This window comes from Narcine bancroftii, chromosome 1, assembly GCF_036971445.1.
Source record: "Narcine bancroftii isolate sNarBan1 chromosome 1, sNarBan1.hap1, whole genome shotgun sequence".
Taxonomy (NCBI): domain Eukaryota; kingdom Metazoa; phylum Chordata; class Chondrichthyes; order Torpediniformes; family Narcinidae; genus Narcine; species Narcine bancroftii.
The window spans coordinates 358080111-358093519 of NC_091469.1; the positions used below are offsets into that span (position 1 = coordinate 358080111).

The 13409-nt window shown below is 36.5% G+C and overlaps 1 protein-coding gene and 1 long non-coding RNA gene across 7 annotated transcripts in view; one reads left to right on the forward strand and one right to left on the reverse strand.

Annotated features, from left to right (window-relative positions):
- The window catches only part of cobl (cordon-bleu WH2 repeat protein), a 389570-nt gene that overhangs the window by 170427 nt on the left and 205734 nt on the right, over nucleotides 1-13409 (reverse strand). For both annotated transcript variants that reach the window (XM_069912158.1, XM_069912164.1), the window contains exon 7: nucleotides 8333-8521. In XM_069912158.1, the coding sequence (XP_069768259.1) occupies nucleotides 8333-8521 (189 nt within the window). The remainder of the gene's footprint in view (nucleotides 1-8332; nucleotides 8522-13409) is intronic.
- The window catches only part of LOC138750117 (uncharacterized), a 95015-nt gene that overhangs the window by 50279 nt on the left and 31327 nt on the right, over nucleotides 1-13409 (forward strand). The gene's annotated exons all lie outside the window — the stretch shown is intronic.

Consider the following 13409-nt stretch of genomic DNA (forward strand, 5'->3'; position numbering starts at 1 on the left):
CGAAACAAGGTCTTGAAGGAAGTGGGAATCCTGTGGAATTTTTTTCAAAAATGGATTCCTGGAATCTTGGGAGAAGAAAATTTTCCAAATGGAAATGAATTGGAAAGGGCTCTGGAGCTTTATGGAGGAAGTCACTGCCAAATCAGCCTCCTAGAGCTATATTCATTAAATGTCTGCGATATCAAGACAAAGAGAAAATTTTAAGATTGGCGGTCCAGAAATCTAGGCAGAACATGGGACCTATGGTTATTTATGAAAATAAAGTCTTCTTTTATGCGGATATAAGTAAAGTAGTAGTGGACAGAAGAAAACAATTCAATCCAGTGAAGGTGAGTCTTTGAATGAAAGACTATATGTTTACTTCTAGATATGTTGAAGTTTTTTGCTGAATGAATAACCTAAGTTCCTTATGGATGAAGAAGAAGCACAAAGATTTAAAGAATCACTTCCTAATATCAAGGAAGAGCAGCAAGAATTATTGAGTTTGTCTTCAGCGAGGAGTTCAAAGAGAGGTGCTGTGGGTTCAAATTACACCGATGAAAGTTGTGCTGAAGCAGAATGAAAATTTCAAAACGAGTCTCAGTTGGAGCTGGGGTCTCAGATGAAAACATCTTTAATTGATGATGATCAAGTTAATGTGGACCTTGAAGCAGTGGGCGACTTATTATTTCCTCATGTGTAATTAATTAATTCTTCCCCTCAGAGGGGGTTGGATGTGCTTCCTTGCTTGCCCAAACCATTATGTGCCATATCATGGCAGGTGCCATGATCCATATGGAGGGAAATAGTGCTGTTATATTTTTATTCAGCACTTTTTTTGTTTTTTTAAGTATTAATGTTCTTGTTTGGTTAATCATGGATTTTTCTTTTTTAATTCTTTTTCAATTTTCTTTTTAAGGGACAGAGATGCATACAGGTGTTGGTTTGAGTTGATAAAGAGACATGGGAGAATGGGTTGTAAAATATATTGATTTGGGATAATAGATGATAACATTAAAACTTTAAAAAAATATTTTTAACAGGATAAACAGTATAATTAAAAGGAAAAGATGAAGGTTGATACTGCATTTTTTGCAAGAAACTCATTTGACAGAAAAAGATTTTCTAAATTAAAAATGGTTTGGGTGGGCCAAGTTATTGCTTCATCTTTTAATTCTAAAGCAAGAGGAGTGGCTATACTAATTAAAAAACTTTGCCAGTAAAAGTTTTTGATACTGTAGCATCTGTTAACGGCAGTGCTACTGAAATGAGAGACGTCCACACAGCTCAAGGGTGAACCAGTAACTGAACTTTATTTTTAATTCTTCGCGCTGCTTGAGAGGACCACGCACTTCCTGTAAGGGGTTCGCTGGCCTTAGGAAGTGATAGTGCATAGTGCATCGTGGCATCACTACCTGTTCAGCAGTGTGCAACCTGGAACCAGTGCTGTCCTCGGGCAACGCATGTTGTCAAACGCAGACATCTCCTCGGAAGGGAATGTCATCTTGTGTTGGAAGATTGGGGTGGTGATTCGGCCTGTCTAACTGTGCAGTCACTTGGCACCCCCCCCCCCCCTCCCGCCAGAATCACTGCCACCCTTTGAGCAAGTCACCATACTGTCTTTGGGCAGGCGGCCTCTGTGTCTGACCTGGGGATTCAGGGCAGGCTGGCCTGTGTCCAGATGCACTGCCTTGAGGCAGTCAATGGTAAACCTATCCTGCTGCCTGCCAATGTTCAAGGTGAAAACAACACCATTGCGCTGCAACACCTTGAATGGGCTTTCATAGGGGCATTATAGGGGTGTCCCTTGCTCTCCTCTTTGAACAAAAATGAATTTGGTGGACTTCAGGTTGGCCAGGACATGGCACTGTGGAGACCCATGTCAGGAAGGTGGCAGAGGTTTCTGTTTACTAGTTTGTTCCCTCAATCGCTGGAGGACATCTAGAGCACTGGGTGTAGGCCAGGAGGGTTGAAGTGAATGTCCCCTGGGATGGTAAGCGTGAAGACGTACACCATCTCAGCTGATGACACTGGTAGGTCTTCGTTTGGTGCTGTGCAAATTCCTAACAGCACCCATGGGAGTTCGTCCATCCAATTCAGGCCTTGTAGCTGAGTTTTCAGGGCTGCTTTCAAGTGGCAGTGGAAATGTTCGATTAGGCCATTTGCCTGCGGATGGTAGGCTGTGGTGTGGTGTAACTGGCTGCTGCAGAACTTGGCTAGGTTGGCCCAGAGTGATGACGTGAACAGGGCTCCTCTGTCCAAGGTGTTGTGGGCTGGGACTCTGGACTCCACTTGCGACCCAAGTGGACAAGAAAGCTCTGGCTCAAGTCTCTGTGTCACATGTGGGTAGAGGTATCGCTTCCAGCCAATGGGTAAAACAGTTGATTACTGTGAATAAATACCACATTCCTTGGCTCACAGTCGAACGCGCTGTATTTGAGTTCTGCTATCCAGTGATGTTTGCTGAAGAAAGCTGGGGGTGCCATTGTTCATTAACCCACTGCTCCAGCATCACGCTGACCACTCTATCCAATGCGTCTGTTGTAAGGGCTGGGGGGAAGAATCTGGATGGACCAAAGATGTGGCCTCTGCTAGTACTGCTTTGGTTGGCTGGAATGCTTCAGTGATTTCATGTGTCCAATAGAGCACCTTGTTGCTGATTTTGATGAGGTCAAATAGAGATTACATGAGTGTAGCTGCTCCCAGGAGGAAATGATGATAAAAGTTCACCATCCCTAGGAATATCTGTAGGCCTTTGCTTGTGCTCAGCCTGAGGAAACTTTGGATGGCTTCCACCTTATCCAGCAGCGGTATGGCCACCTCTCGGTTCCATTATTAAAAAGAGTAGATTTTTGTGATTTTATAAGAAAGCAAATTCAATTATTTTTAGAAGTTAATTTTAATTCAATAGATAATAAATGTATAATTTGTGATGCGTTAAAAGCATATTTGAGGTCAAATAATAAGTTACTCGCCTAAAATTAAAAAGGAATATATTAATAGAGAGAAATTAATTAGAACAGGACATAGGTAAATTAGAAAAGGATCTCCAAAATAATCCTTCTGAAGAAAAGATTAAACAATTAATTAATGAAAAAATGAATATAACACTATCCAGACATATAGAACATAAAAATTAATTCAAAGAACTAAACAGAGATATTATGAATTAGGAGAAAGATCTCTTAAAGTTCTAGCATGACAATTGAAAGCAGAACAGACAACCAGAGTGATTAATGTAGTTAAAAATCTTCGTGGACTATAACATACAAACCACAAGAAATAAATTATGTATTTAGGGAATTTTATTCTGAATTATATCTGTCAGAATCAGTACATGATGAAAATAAGATTGATAAGTTTTTCTCTCAAATTTACTTTACCTAGTCTGAATGAATGAGAAAATAAAGATTTGAATGTAGTATTTACAGCAAGGAAAATTGCCAGGAGAAGATGGATTTCCTGTAGAATTTTATAAGAAATTTAAAGATCTTTTAATACTTCCATTTATGGAGATGTTAAAATATGCTACAAAGGTACATTCTCTGCCGAAATCCCTTTTAATGGCAATTATTACAGTAATTCTGAAAAAAGACAGAGATCCAATGAAACCAACATCTTATAGAAAATTTCATTATTAAATGTTGATTATAAAATATTAGCTAAAACATTAACAAATAGATTGGCAAAATATTTACTGAAATTAATAAGATTTGTTAAGAGTTAGAAATCTGCAGATAATAAAGTGGGGCTTCATAGTTCAAAAAAAAAAGAAGACCTGAGTATGGCAGTCATTTTGGATGCAGAAAAGGCATTTGACAGATTAGAATGGGATTTCCTCTTTAAAAGTTTTAGAGAAATGTAAATTGTGTTCAATGTTTACAGATTGGGTTAGAATGATGTATAAAAGCCTTTTCCAAATGTAGTGACAAATGGATAGATTTCAATATCTTTTGAATTAACGAGATCAAGGTGCCCATTATCACCAACATTATTTGTTTCAGCAATAGAACCATTAGCTAAATTAATAAGACTAGATTTAATGATTGTGGGTATTAATGTGAAATTTATTTGCAGATGATGTTTTGATTTATTTAACAGATCCTTTAAATTCATGCAACCATTAAAGATTAGAATGAAAGAATATGGAGATATATCGGGATATAGAATGAATTGAGAGAAGAGAGATATTATGTTTTTAGATCATGGAAATTTTCAGAAATGTAAGAAGTAATTGAATCTAGATGGCAAGATCTTGGAATAAAATATTTAGGTATTCACCTGCAATCAGATTTGACAAAAATATTTAAATTAAATTATTTATTTTTATTAAAGAAAATTACAGGAGATTTGGAAAAAATAGAATATGTTACATATTCCATTGATAGGTAGAGTAAATTGTATTGTGTTAGAAAATGTTCAAGGAAAGGAAAAATAGCTAGGGTTTCTTTGGAGAAATTAATGTGGAAATACAGTTTAGGAGGTTTATAACTCCCCAATTTTATGAATTATTGCAAAGCAGCAAGATTGAGATTTATTAATGTAATGTATGAGTTAAATAATGTTCCAGCATGGGTAAATATAGAACTTGATAAAATAGGAGAAACTGATCCACACATTTTATTTATAAATGGAAATCAAGATTGTTAATAGCAAATAAAGAAACACCCATACTGAAACATTTAATTAAACTTTGGAATAAAGCTGATAAAAAGATTGGAGGAAGAGGTTTAATGTCTGGAAGAATACCTTTATTTAAAAATAGCATTCTATTTTCTATGGAAAATATTTTTTTAAAAATTTGGCAAAATTGTGGCATTAAGAAAATTAAAGATTGTTTTGAAGCTGGGACATTTATTACTTTTAGTAGAATGAAGAAAAATTTAAGATTTGGAAAATACAAAATGTTGCTGTTATCGTTAAGAGATTTTTTGTGATTTTTTTTGGCCAAGATTTAGTATTACCAGCAGAGACAGAAATAGTATTATTAAGTAATAGGGATGTAAAGAAATTTATTTCAGAGATTATTACAAAAGAAGGCTCAAACAGAAGGAGTTCATAAATCAAGGCATAAATGGGAGGTAGATTTAAATAAGCAAATAGATGAATGTAGATAGATTCAAATATGTAGACAGAATATGAAAAGTACAATAAATGTGAGCTATCAGTTAGTTTAATATTGCTCAAATGTTACATAATATGAATTATATTTATTCAGATTTATGTTTTAGATGTGGACAAGAAGTTGTTACTTTTTTTGTATTCGACTTGGCAGTGTTCCACAATTAAACCTTTTTGGCTTGACATGGGTAATTTCTGAGAATGAATAACTGGAGTAAGATTCCCACAGGATCTATTGCTATTTTTACTGGGAGATGTTAGAGAAATTAAACCTAAATTAAAGCTGAATATGCATCAAGTTAAATTTATTCAAATTGCTTTGGCAATAGCTAGGAAATGTATTGCTATAACATGGAAGTCGGATATTGATTTGGGAATGGATAGATGGCATGCAGAAGTTTGGAGTTATACTCCAATTGAGAAAATTACTTACAATTTAAGAAATAAATATCATACTTCTTGTGAATTATGGTGTGGGTATTAAAATTGAAATTAATCTTGAACATTCCCTTTCTCCTCTCAGTCTCTATGGACATAAATATATAAAAATTTAAAAGTATCAGAAAGTGAAATGCTCCTGTGGTGGTTCTCTTGACCCTTTTCTTTTTTTGTTTATCTTTTTTATATCTAAAGTACCACATGTATTTGGATTAAGTTTGAAATATTGTGATATCTTTATTAAGTCATTTTATGTTAAATAAAATTAATAAATTCAATGGATTTTAAACAAGAGAGGAAAAAGAGTTAGCTAACATAGTCTAGTAACACAGGCTATATGGAAGAACTGTTGAGGAACAGTGGAATATTTTCAGAGATTTTACAGAGCTCAACAAGAATATGGTCCAGATAAAAACAAGAGCAGCCAGGATCAGGACAGCATGCTATAGGAAGGCATTAAAATGGCCAAGAGCAGTGGAAAAGAAGATTGGAAAACTTTAAAAAGCAATTAAAAAAACACTGAGCAAGCAATAAAGAAAGGAAAGGTAGATTATGAAAGTAAACCAGCATAATTTGCAAATGCAGGAAATATCAAATTCAGAAAGGAATGACAAAGTAAACGCAGGTTCTCTAAAAGATGAGAAAAGAGAATTAAGGTGATGGAAGGTGTAGACGTCAATACAAAGCATTACCAAAGAGGTAATGCTGGGCATACTAGTGGGGCTAAAGGCAGATTAGTCTCCAATGATGGTGGCATGTATTCCCAGGGAAATGAAATAAATGGCAGAAGTTATTGCAGATGAATTTGTAGTAATTTACCAAAATTCTCTGGACAAGTCTCAGTGGATTAGATGACAGCAAATGGAATGTCACTGTTTAAAAAAAAAACAAGAATGGTTGGTAACAATACCCTGGATCTACACTCAGTGCAGTTGAGACGCATGAGGAGGGGATTTTTGAGAAGAATACAAAATTATGAAAATAGGTTAGATAGAAGCAAAGAAGTTGTTTTAATTAGCTGGTGAGACTAAAATTAGAGGACTTTGTCTCATGGTTAGATTCAGGAGGATAGATTTAAGATAGAGACAAGGAGGAACTGCTTATTCCAGAGAATAGTGAATCTGTGGAGTTCTCTACCAAAGGAAGTAGTAGAGGCTGCCTCATTAAATACAGACAAGACACAGATAGGTAAGATTTTTGAATAGTAGGAGAAAAAAAGGATGATGGGGAACAGGCCTGTAAGATGATCAGATCAGCCATGATCTTATTGAATGATGGAGGAAGCTCGACAGGTCAGGTGGCAGACTCCTGCTCCAATTTCTAATAAATTCTATTCATTATTACAAGTGCTCCAAAACTAGCTGCACCATTCCTGTTTCTGCTTCAACATGCTCAGAGACTTTGTGTGCACTATGATTTTCACAATGCTAATATACACATCATCTCTTTAAAAAATAGAATTCTTCCCTTGAATTTACTTATTCATCAATTTTTATAATATGTCATTTTTTTTAAATCAACAAAAGTTATGAGTAGGAAGTTAATTTATGTAGTTACATTAAAGTCACCAATAAAAACAGAACATGTTCATAAAAATTAGAATTAATATAGTTCTCTAAGTTGAAATATGCCTTTGCACATATATATTTTATTTGATTTCAATGTTGAAATGCTGCTACATACAATTCTTTCTTTTAAATTTGGTGTAAAAAAATATGAGTCTTATTTTTATCTCCAACTCTGGGGGTTGGGGGGGTGGGATGGAAGCCATCATAATGCCAACCACAAAATGCATCGAATTTCAAGATTAAGGCTAACATTTTTCAGTGATTGTTCTCATGCCTTGTTAATGCTCATAGCAAAATTAAATTGACAGGACAATGATGTCACTTGAATTGCAAAGGGAGATCAGATGGGATCATTGGTATCCAAGATGTTTTGCTCAGTCGCATTATCAGTCATTAATGTTACCTCAATTACATGTGATAGCAAATTTTGAATTGATAATCTTGTGACGATACCTTGTATTTGGTAGAACCAAATTCCTGAGTAGCATGACTGGAGCTCCTTATTTTTGTTCAAGGTTACATGATGGTGCCACAGATGGTGACAGAGAGCTCAAAATTTGAACAGCAAAATGTACAACCTCAATGTCCGTCACACTGTCAATAGATTTATATTGTATGAGTTATCCTGGATACTTTGAAAGAAAGCCTTTAATCCAGGTCTGCAGTGCTTCACATTTTGGTTCTAAAATTGCTCTTTCACACAACCACTGGTAATTCAGATATTGTTGAGTGATATTTTACAAAACAGTTTGCGATTTGGCCCAAATATTTTGTTGAAATCATCCCTGTTGAGTCTTGTGTACAATTTCTCCATTTCCAAATTTGAGTCAATTCAAACCAAACTCTCTTGCAGATGGATCATTTGGTTTTCAAATGTAACCTTTTAACATAACCTTAAGCATATGATATTTTAATACAGGTTTTGAATTAATCTGTATTTGTATATTTCAGAATTACTGGTGGCATTTGTCAAAAATTTCCAGCAAACGCTGAAGTAACACTTAATATTTAACACCATTTCATTTTTGTTAATATTGTGTTCAAATGTATGTCACAACCTTTAAGCATTTAGATAAGCACTGGATAACTTCCAAGAAATAAATAATTTTAAAAACTAATATAGGCAAGCACTTATAAATGGATTTACTATAGATAATATTTGATGGCTTACATGGGCATGGTATATCAAAGGCCTATTTCTGTACAGCGCAACTATGTATTAATACCTCTTGTGCACTGTCATCCACACGTCTCGCATTGGTACATTCTGGAGTAGCTGATGGTGGAGGTGGTGCTCTCCGTTTCTTTACATCCATCATTTGTGATATTTTTGAAACGTTGCTGGTAGATAGTGAGGAATTCAAAGCAGTTGATCGTGCATTGACCATTGGTGTGGACGGAGCAGTTGAATAACCCTGCCATTAAAATGGAAAGATAAGTGAACGACAAACATAATTTATATTCAATCACTTGTTTCAAAAGTGATACAGCTATTTTTTTAGTAATCTGAAATAAAAACAGAAAAAGCAGGTCAGTTATCATCTGCATAGGGAGAAAAATGAGTAAACATTACAGGTGTAGATAGTACAGGTAGTCCTCGACTTACACGAGTTACGTCCACCCGCACAAATGACTGATTTTTTTTTTAAATAGGCTGTACAAATACTGAGATTTTTCATTAAAGGTTCAATTGTTGAATTTCTTTTGAAAAATTGCTTTAATACCTCATTAAGACATGCGAATAAGACTTACGACCAATCCGAGTTTTGATCAATCCTTCAGTCCCAATTTAGTCTTAAGTTAAGGACTAACTGTAGATGAAGAGGAATATTCATTTATGCTCATTCACCTCCCTCTATTTACACATTCTCCAGTCATATCATCCATAATTAACAGGTCTTCATGATCCTTTCTCAGCTGGTCTACAATCATTGGTTTCAGTCTCTTGCTTCTCATCCCATCACAGAATGTGTATGTCACTTATTCTGTGGATGGCATGATTTTAGATAGTGTAGAGGAGCAGAAAGATGTGAGCCAAGGAATGTGGTATTTATTCACAGAGCCTTAAAATGCAAACCAAGTATTAGTGTTCAATTATTTCTTCTTAGCTGGCATTGGAATTCAAACTCTTTTTTTTTTCCAGCCCCAATAAATCAAGCAATGCACCTGCATGAATTTTTGAGGAGCATGGCATTTCAACTTCAATACTTCACATAAAAATTGGTGCCCATTCTAGCCTGCATTGAAGTGGTGGCCTGTTTCATGTCAAGAATGAAGCAAATCCCTTAAGCAGTGAAGGAGGGAAAGGAGGAGCTGTGAGATGGGTCTGGTGATAAGGTTAAGGAGAATTATGTGAAAGTCAGAAGAGTAACTCAGGAAGGAATAGAACCCCTTAAAGATCAACATGTTTGTCTATGTGTGGAGCCACAGGAGGAGGTGGGCAAAGTCCTAAACAAGCATTTTACATCTGTATTTACCCTGGAGAAAAACATGGATATTAATGAACTCAAGGAATTAAGTAGTGATGTCTAGATCATTATTTAATAGTGAAGAATGTCCACATTATAGAAGAGGAGGTGCTGGAGGTCTTAAAACATTTATCTCTGGGGGCCTGATCAAGTGTATCCCAGGAGATTTTGGAAACAGAGGAAAGAAATTGCAGAAACCTGGCAGAGATATTTGCATTATCATTAAGCACGTCAGTCATGGGTAAGTTACCAGGGGGGATTCTGAGAGACAGGATCTACCACATTTGGAAAGATAAGGACTGATTCAGTCCAGTCAGCATGGCTTTGTGCATGAGAAATCATGTCTCACAAATTCAACTACATTTTTTTTAAGAGATTACCAGCAACGTTGATGAGAGTAAGGTGATAGGTGTGTTTTTGTGGACTTTAGCAAGGCTCTGCAGGATAGGATGGTCCAGAAGCCCATGCCATGTAGGATCCAGGGTGAGTTGGACAACTGGATATAGGATTGGTTGGAGAGGGTATAATGGAGGGTTATTATTCAGATTGGAGGTTTGTGAGCAGTGGTGTGCAGCAAGGATTAGTGCTGGGTCCACTGTTGTTTGCCATCCAAGACTTTGATGAGGTTAGCAATTTTGTGGTTGATGCCAACATTTCTGATGGAGTAGACAGTGATCTGAGATTACAGCAGCATCGAGATGAACCGAGAAAGTGGGTCAGGGAATGGCAAATGAATGGTATTGCATTTTGGTAGGTTAAACTAAGGTAGACCTTACACACTAAATGTAGGGCCTGTGGAATGTTTCAGACAAAAAGACGTGGGTATACAGGGTCATAGTTCCATGAAAATGATGATGCAATTAGTCAGTTTGGTGAAGGTGACATTTGGCACACTTGCCTTTATCGGTTTGAACATTTGATACAGGGAGATCAGGTTTCAACTGTCAGGACAACTGCGAGACTGTACTTTGAGTATTGTGTGCAATTCTGGTCATCGAGCTATAGGATAGAAGAGGTTGAACTTTACCTGGACTTGTGGGCTTGATTTATGAGGAGAGGCTGGATTACCTGGGACTTTTCTCTCCAGAGTACAGAAGTGGAGGCATTGTAGAGATTTATAAAATCGTGACGGGTATAGATAAGGAAAGAAGTTGTAACCTTTTCCCTCAGTTTGAGAAAGTGAAAGGCAAAATCTTGAAAAGGACCTGAAGGATACCTTCTTTACAAAAGGGGATGGGTATATGGAACAAACTGCCAGAGGAAATGGTAACAATGGGGACAACTGTGGCATTCCAGAGATATTTAGATAGGTACATGGAAAAGAAAAGTTGAAAGTGATAGGTGCCCAATGCAGGTAAATGGGACTAGCTCAGATGTGCAACTTGGATAGCATGGACAAGTTGGGCCGAAGGGCCTGTTTCTATGCTATAGAGATGGATGACTGTTTGACTTTTCAAAGCAGCTGAATTTTGAATAACATGAAATTTGCAGAGGTAGATCAAGGGAAATAACCAGCAGGGCACTGTAGCTCTTTTGACTGAAGATAACAAAGGCATGGATATGGTTCCAGCAGTGAGGAATCAAGTGATGTTACCACATTAGAAACTGACATGAATATCCTATCTCCAAATCATTTATGCCATCAGACATTTTGACAGAGGGAAAATTGATAATTGTAATTGATCAGGGAAAAGAGTTTGTGGTTGGGTTCAGTCGTCTCAAAATTTTGTTGGGGGATATTTATGCATATCACATTCATTTTCTTGGGTCGTTATAATTTCAGCATCAACCCAGCATAAACTATGCACTGTTTGCCTCACCATATCATCAAGGGCTCACTTTCACGAGTGACTGGTGCCAGATAAAGCCCATCTCAACTGCATAAACCCAGACATTTTTATAACTGAGATGGACCTCCATACTGCTGGCAAAAGTCGTCATTGAGATAAGAGACAAACCATTACAGGGGCCTTGTGGAAAAGCTGGAGTGATTTTATCTATTCAGAGTAAAACATGAGCTCCTCTAGATCTAGACTCAAAAGGCTATGGGTGGTCGAAGCTGTATTGGTTAATCCAGGAGGAAATCCCCAAGGACCCAGAAGGCTCACAGAAGGTTCAATGCACATCATTGTTAAAAAAACATAACTTTGAAGTGCATCTCCCACCATCCCACCCACAGCCTAAATCATGTCCTAAATTGCCACACCCCTTTCAATAATCTCCAGCAATCAGTCTTGGACTGCTTTTCAACAGTCATGAACATACCGCAAGTCTTACGCCTGCATCCAATAGACTGAAAACAATTCAATCATAATAGCCACATCTTTCAAACATATTGTGGGAAATTGAAAAATTACTTCCCACTCTTTTGCTGATCAAGGTATCTAACAACAGGGGGAAGAAGCATGGAAAATAAACACAATCCTGATCACACATTGCGAAGAGGACCATGTCAAAAGTACATTGACTTCTTCTTTCCTTAATAACATGATGATGCTCATTTCATGTATTGTTAGAGGCGGCGAGATTGCACATTTTGTATTAAACTGTTCAATACTTGCAGTTCTACAATGAAATTTTTAACTAGAAATGCAATTCACTATAATGAAAGGAAGTACATTCAATGCACAAATTGCATCCATGATATGGGGAGAGAGAGTAAGAATATTAGATTGAGGACAATCAGTCATGATTATATTGAACAACAAAGATTAGAGGGTCAAATCCACTTTCTTCTGCTCTATTTTTCTACCTTTCAATGCCGTACTCAATTGTGGAAAGTGAAACAGTAAATGTTCCATCATACATGGAACAGCACAGCACAGGAACAAGTCCTTTGTCTCACCATGTCTGTGCCAACCTTGATGACAAATTTAACTCATTTCTTTTTGCCTGCATATGGACTATCCTCCTTCATTCTGTGTCAGTCTAAATAACTATTGTATCTGCTTCAAATATGTCCCCGACACCATGTTCCAGGAACATACCGCTCTCTATGTAATAAAAACTTTCTTCGTCAGTCTCTTCTAAACTTTTCCTCATACTTTAAACATGTGCCTTGTAGCATTTAACAAGGATTATCTATGCCTCTCATAATATCATATACTTTTTTTAAAGATCATCCTCAGTCACAAGACACTGCAGAATACAACCTGAATTTATCCAATCTCTCCTTTCAACCAATGTACTACAATCCAGAAATATCATGGTGAACTTCTTTGCATCTTGAGTTTCTGAAGTAGAATAAAGGAAATTTTGTGTAATGTCATATTTTCTGCTTTAAAACTTGATAATAAAATAATATTGAATCTTGAATTACTCTGAACTCTATGCATCCTTATCTTATGGATTAGTCTTGTATGCAGCACCTTATCAAATGCTTCTGGAAGTCTGAGAACAAAACATTCACCTGTTGCCCTCCATCCAATGCACTTGTTACATCCTTAAAGAGCTCCAATAAGTTTATCAAACAGGACTTGCTGTCCCTGAATACAGTGTGATGAAATATTTCTATTCTGCTATTTCTTCCTTAATGATTGCTTTGAGCATTTTCCTGACTACATACATTAAACACTGGCATATAGTTACCTGCTTTTTGCCTACACCAAAATTATTTGAAATTAAAAGTGGGCCAAGCAATGACCGATGTAATTTAACAGACATGTGCAAAGTGATGTATGTCGATAAGTTTAAACTAAGGCAGGATTCACTCAGTAAATTGTAGAGCCATGGATAGTGCCGTAGAATAGAGACACCTTGGAATACAAGTGCATGGTTCCCTGAAGATAGTGACACAAGTAGTCAGGTTGGCGAAGTAAGCATTTGGCAAACTTGC